This window comes from Galeopterus variegatus, unplaced genomic scaffold (genome assembly GCF_000696425.1).
Source record: "Galeopterus variegatus unplaced genomic scaffold, G_variegatus-3.0.2 Scaffold9229, whole genome shotgun sequence".
NCBI classification, from domain to species: domain Eukaryota; kingdom Metazoa; phylum Chordata; class Mammalia; order Dermoptera; family Cynocephalidae; genus Galeopterus; species Galeopterus variegatus.
The window spans coordinates 48,216-54,460 of record NW_007735340.1 but is presented as its reverse complement, the minus strand read 5'-3'; the positions used below and the strand labels follow the sequence as shown (position 1 = coordinate 54,460).

Genomic DNA, 6,245 nt, shown 5'->3' with positions numbered 1-6,245 from the left:
GCCCGTGGCTTGTTTTCATAAATAAAGTATTATTAAAACATAGACATGATCGTTCCTCTGTGTATTGACTAGGGCTACTTTAGTGCTACAATGGCAGAGTTGAGAGTAAGTGCTAAAAAGACAGGACAGCTCACAAATTGAAATATTTACTATTTGGCTCTCTACAGAAAACTTTGCCGACATCTGATCTATATAGTTCTTACATGCCTTTTACAGCATATTTACAAGTGATGTCTCTAGCCTTTGTTAAACATTTCCATCTATGAAAACAGACTGTCTTCTGAGGCAGCCAGTTCTACCTTGGCCTGCTCTGATTCAGGGGTCTTTTTCCTTCTGTTGAGCTGAAATTTGTCTCCTTAGGATTTCACTTCATTGCGTCTAGACATACACATTAAGGAAACAGAGAGAGAAGTTGACCGCTCTTCCTCCTGAGAGTCTCAGAAGCCCTCTCTTCTTGTAGAACTGGTTTGGTTCATTCAACTACTCCCATGGGTCTTAACTTCTAATCGTCTCAACTTCATGGTCATTATTCCCCCAAAGCATTTCAATTTCTCTGTTTCTTTCTTAATACGTGGCACTCGTTTTATGGCAAAAGTACAGTAGAATGTAACAACCGCCTTCCTCATTCTAGATACACTATATTAACTAATGAAACCTTGTACAGTTTTACTGTTGGGGACAGTGATTATATCATATAGCTGGTCACATGGCATCTATTGCCAACCAGATTTGGATTTCCTCTTGCTCTTCTAAAACCATCCTATACCTGTACAGGTTTTTTTTTTTGTTTGNTCTATTGCCAACCAGATTTGGATTTCCTCTTGCTCTTCTAAAACCATCCTATACCTGTACAGGTTTTTTTTTTTGTTTGATCTATTGCCAACCAGATTTGGATTTCCTCTTGCTCTTCTAAAACCATCCTATACCTGTACAAGTTGTTTTGTTTTGTTATTGTTGTTGTTGTTTTAATCTTAAGGAAAGAACATTAGGTTTGTCTTTCTTGTATTTTTCTCTATTAAATTTATCACATGACTCCAGCTAACCAAGTTCTTTTTGGGTTAGCAGGAAACCAGTGTTTTCCAATTTCTCTGTTATTCAGATTTGTGATCAGACTACAGTTAAACTATTGAAAGATGAGCATAAAGGAGAACAAGACCAAAGGGATACCCACGAGTAGAGCCACACTAAATGTGCTGACAACTTCAGGAGAGGAAACTTTGTGGTGGGTTGAAGGAAAGGAAAATGACAAGAGTTTTGTCCATGAATGGTCTCTCCTAACACACCGCGGATGGACATGGGACATTTTCCAGCATGCTGCCAAGCTCTTCCTGCTACCATCTCAGATGCCAAAACACAACTTCACATGCGGGACATGAAAACTGCACACGTATACTCACCTAGCCTTATGGAAAATTCGTAAAATCTCTTTAACCTCACAACCAGAGGACACACTGCATTCCAAGCTTTTTCTTGAAGTTGAATGTCATTGGGATTTTGAATCGCCTACAAAAACATGGTAGAATTGTCTGTTTTTTAAAGAATGAAATCTACATCAAATGCTTTAAGATTAAGAGAGGATTTTGGTTAAAAAATACAATCCCTGCTGTACTTTGCTAATGTGCACTACTTAACTTGACATCAGTTTGTTGGACTGTCCCTCAAGATGCTCAATTTGAATGGAAATGTTAACAACCTAACTCAGAGCAAATGGCTCTGCAATTAGGTCCTGTGCCATCTTCCTTGTTTCTGTTATCTTACTTAAAGTAAAAAAAAAAAAAAAAGACCTAAATTGGAAGAAACTCAGTTCTCCAATCACCATTTGATTTTTAGTAAGTGCTCATTATAAGTACAAATTCTGATTATATTTTCCTTTCTCCACAATATGTATTACATCCTGCCAGTCTGTAATGTTATCTAAAATAACTAAATTAAATTGTGACCCCTAAGTAGAAAAACCTCTCTTAATAGACTGTTACTTTCTTAGAAATGCTGACTTTTGTGGGTTTTGGCAGCTTGAGGGCTATGATGATAGTGGTGTTCTTTTCAGAAGGATGGTGGCAGCAGGGTGCGTGTGTGCATGTGTGTGTGTGTTGATATTCCCACAAATCTAATACTTTGAAATAAAAGGTGTGTGAAATTTCTTGCCTTTAGGATATTGTGAAGTCTCAAAAGTCAAACTGATAGTCTTCTCTTTTTTTGGCGGTTATTTTGTTTTTCATTTATTTTTTCAAATCTCATAAGACATGTAAGATGATAGACCTGCAGTCTATTTAAAGGGAGGTGGCTTATGGCTTCCTTTTTTTGGCGGTTATTTTGTTTTTCATTTATTTTTTCAAATCTCATAAGACATGTAAGATAATAGACCTGCAGTCTATTTAAAGGGAGGTGGCTTATGGCTTAAAATGAGGTGGTTTGTGTGTGACATTGGAGGAACCTGCCAAAATCATGACATTACAAAATGTTGGAAAGTGCATGTCAACCCAGACCTCAGGACTCATATTTCAACTGTTGTTCATTGACTTTATATGTACATGTCCCTTAAATGAAGTAATCCACTGACAAATTATTGTTTAAATATGAGTCCTGCAGTATCAAATGTGTGTCTGAGAAAAAAAATGCTAATATTTTACATGGTCTACAGCACTGTGTGTTCAGACTAATGCACTGGAATAAAAGGGGCCATTCATACATTTTTTAAGGGCACATTACCTTCCTTGTTATTCCTAGTACTTTAGGAAATACTAGGGCTACTACTTAATCTTGCTCTGTGTGTGTGTGCGTGTGCGTGTGTGTGTATGTGTGTGTGGTTTTCCTTTCTTCTCCCAGGGTGTTGTCAGTTTAGTATTGTCATTGGCATACATCTCGGATCTCTGGTCCTGCGCCTTTGTAAGCCTGCAGGTCTGCGAGGATGCTCTCGGAATCCTGGAGGACAGCGCTGATCTGGTTCCATATTTCTCTCTCTCCTTCTGTGGGCTGGGCATCTAAGCAGCAGGAAAACCAAGAGACACAGAGCGCTGGTGTTTACAAAAAGCTCTAGAAGAGGACTGGCATTCAGTTCTATCTGCTGGACAATCCCATCTTATTCCTGCGGGTTTGGTATTTACTCTTCAACATAACAGGCTGCTAGAAAGGGAAAACTAACAACTTCTGTCCATTACTGAGTTCAAAATGCTTCATGATCTTTCTGCATACATATAAACAAGGATGTTGGAATCATAGTAGGCACTCATTTATTTATTCATGTGGAACTCATTTTTTGTCCACCTGCTATGTGTGAAGCTTGGTGACAGAAGGAATGAACATTGTCTTTTTGGATCCACTTTTTAAAATTGCTCTTTAGTATTTTTTATTTAAAAATATATTATTATTTTTATTGTGATTAAATACGCATACAATAAATTAACCATTAAATACATTCATAATGCCACCACCATCCAACCACCACCACCATCCAATTCCATAATTCTTTTCGCCTTGTAATACTGAAACTCTGTATTGGGTCTGTTTTTAACAGGAGAAGCTACTGAATATTTCTCTTATGGGTGAAAATCTGCGAATCTGAGTATAGATGGGTAAAACAATCCCTGTTATATTTCCATATTAAAAAATAAGCTTGAAAACTGGACAATAATGCTTCAGAGCCATGGCAGAGGCATGTCATTCCAGAACACACCGATACGTGGAAAACACTAAGACTTCTCATTGCACATGAACTCACGCTCAAGAGTTTTGGCAAAGATATGCAGGGAGTTCATCTAAAGACATCTGTTCTGCTTATCTTTGATCTTGACCATGATTATGAACCCCCCACAATAAGTGACCCATTCAAGCTTACATAAATGAAGACAATATTCTAACAGTCACAGAAGCATCCCTTAGCTCTCCAGTGAATTCTCACTTGATTTCATCCCCTGGAGTCAACATATGTTCTTGTACCCAAGAGCATTTCATGGGGGCTGGTGGATGAAGGTTGAGAGGTGGTAAAGATTGAGTTTTATTTATCTCACAATTCCTATAAAATAAGGAACTTTGTGTTTCTATCTAAAACAACAGCACTGCTAATTAAGAGAGGGTACAGATGTCGTCTCATAAAACTCTGTTTCTAATACCCAAATCCTAAGGCATGAATAGTCTCAGCAGACCTCACTAATGGAAGGTCAGGATAGAGCTATACCTGATCCAACACGTCCCAAATCAAATACCAGTTTTGACTAATTTTTGTGGGAGTACAGAGAGCAGATCCTGCAAAAGGGTAGTAATTCACTAGTGTTACTCCAGGGGTATAAACTACAGAATTCACAAGACAGGTGGGAGTGAAGTGAGGCATGGACCATGCCGCCCAGGTGTTCATGTTCAGAAAGCATGGGCATGAGAGGAGGGCAATTCACTAGTGTTACTCCAGGGGTATAAACTACAGAATTCACAAGACAGGTGGGAGTGAAGCGAGGCATGGACCATGCCGCCCAGGTGTTCATGTTCAGAAAGCATGGGCATGAGAGGAGGGCCTGCTGGAGGTGGGGGGCTGCTCCTGCTTCATTCACCATCGCCACACCTGCACTCGTCAAGGCCAGCCCCTGGAGGAGTGACACCCAGGGAGATCCGTAGACTAGTTTACTCACCAGGTCCCACCTAAGACCTAAGAAATTGGTAGAGTTTCCTCGGTGTATGGTAATTTTCTTACAAAAGGAAATCACAGGCCCTCATAGGTTATCCAGAAACTTTGCAGACTATGCCTTCTAGGAATGAGATGATTTCACCCAGAATTAGGAGGTGCTAAAAAGCGTGTGAAACAGGGCTCAGACGAGGGTGGTCTGGAAGGAGTGGATAAAGCTAAAGGTAAGAGATGGGACTTGAGCTGGGGTGGTAGAAGGCTGGAGAGAGGTGTGTCTATGAAGGGAGCCCAGCATGGAAAAGGCTTGGCAACTGGATCAAGCTAGGCTGGGCCAGGAAGAGGAAAGAGACCCACCTGCCAGGTGAGAAAGCAGCGTCCAGCCTGGAAAGCAGAAGGGGAAATGAAACTTACTACTTCTCTGTCCCTCTGTACCTTCCTCTATCGCCTACCAACATTTGTAAGTTTTCTCAGGTACAAAGACACTCACAATATTAATTACTTTATATTTTACCTTTTCCTACTTTCCCAAACTTTTCTTAAAGTGACGTGGGTGTCTAAAAGAGAAACCTAAAACCTCCCAAGCTAGGAAAGCCGTAACTGAAGAAAGCATTTCAGTGGAACAGAATTCCAGGGTAATGCTGGCTGTTTCCAAGTAAGAAAAGTGTCAGGGAAGAAAATGTAAGAAAAAAGTGCAAAGCAAAGATTGCTAGAAAATAAATAACAAGCAAACACTCATTAAGTCAAATCCTTCCCCTTTCTGGTGAAAGTGTCAAAAAATCATAAGCTAAACAAAGACAATTTCCTAAGAAGATATTTATGTAGAGAAGAGGAGAAGCAAAATAGAGTCTGTGACCCAGATTCTGAGGGTGAAGATTATTTGAATATAATTATAAAATAGTATGTGAAAGATGAGGGCACTGGGAGGCCAGAAAAGGCAGCCTTTGGACCGTGGCAGTGACACGGCTCCATCTCAGCAAGTCACCACTCGATAAGTTTTAGACAAAATAGAATTAAAACTAAGTGGGCTTGAAGAGGAGAGCTGGAAAAAACAAAAAAGCCTGTTGATGATTACTTAAACACAAAAGGAGAAATATTTCAAGTCAGTTTTTAAAAAGCCCTCAAGTGCTTCAAAAATAAGACAGTTTCTGATAGGGTGGCCTTAAAGTGGTCGTGGGGCTAGAGACAGGCAATCTCCTCTCTCCATCCCAGGTGGAGTGACACTTTCTAACAAATCAATGCCGGCATCGATGTGACCACAAAGAGTTGGACGAGTCACATGGGGTGGGAACATTCTCTCCCAGAGGAGACAGCTGTGGCAGGCTGCAGTGGATCCTTCCATCCCACAGCAGCTCTCTCCTGGCAGCCGGGTGATCTGTGGGACAGGACCCTCAGGCCCCACCTCTGTCTCTCTGGGAAACTGTTTCTTTTGGCAGATTTCCTAGCGTTCTATTAGAAACACCTCTTGTGGGGCCCATGTGGCAGTGGTAGGGTGGGGAAGAGAAACCCAATTCATCATTCCTGTTTTCATCCGGGCTTAGAAATGTACTGGCTCATTTTCTCCCATAATTTGTTTGTCTTATTGGATGTCCTATTTCTTCTCCTTCCCTGTCATGTAACTGAAGTCACCTACTCT

At 40.4% G+C, this 6,245-nt stretch overlaps 1 protein-coding gene across 5 annotated transcripts in view; it reads right to left on the bottom strand.

Annotated features, from left to right (window-relative positions):
* Window positions 1-6,245, bottom strand: part of FAM49A (family with sequence similarity 49, member A) — a 68,298-nt gene that overhangs the window by 17,082 nt on the left and 44,971 nt on the right. For all 5 annotated transcript variants that reach the window (XM_008593484.1, XM_008593487.1, XM_008593486.1 and 2 more), the window contains exons 3-4: window positions 2,860-2,981; window positions 1,398-1,503 (exon numbers count right to left, since the gene is read on the bottom strand). In XM_008593484.1, coding sequence (XP_008591706.1) covers window positions 1,398-1,503; window positions 2,860-2,981 — 228 coding nt within the window. The remainder of the gene's footprint in view (window positions 1-1,397; window positions 1,504-2,859; window positions 2,982-6,245) is intronic.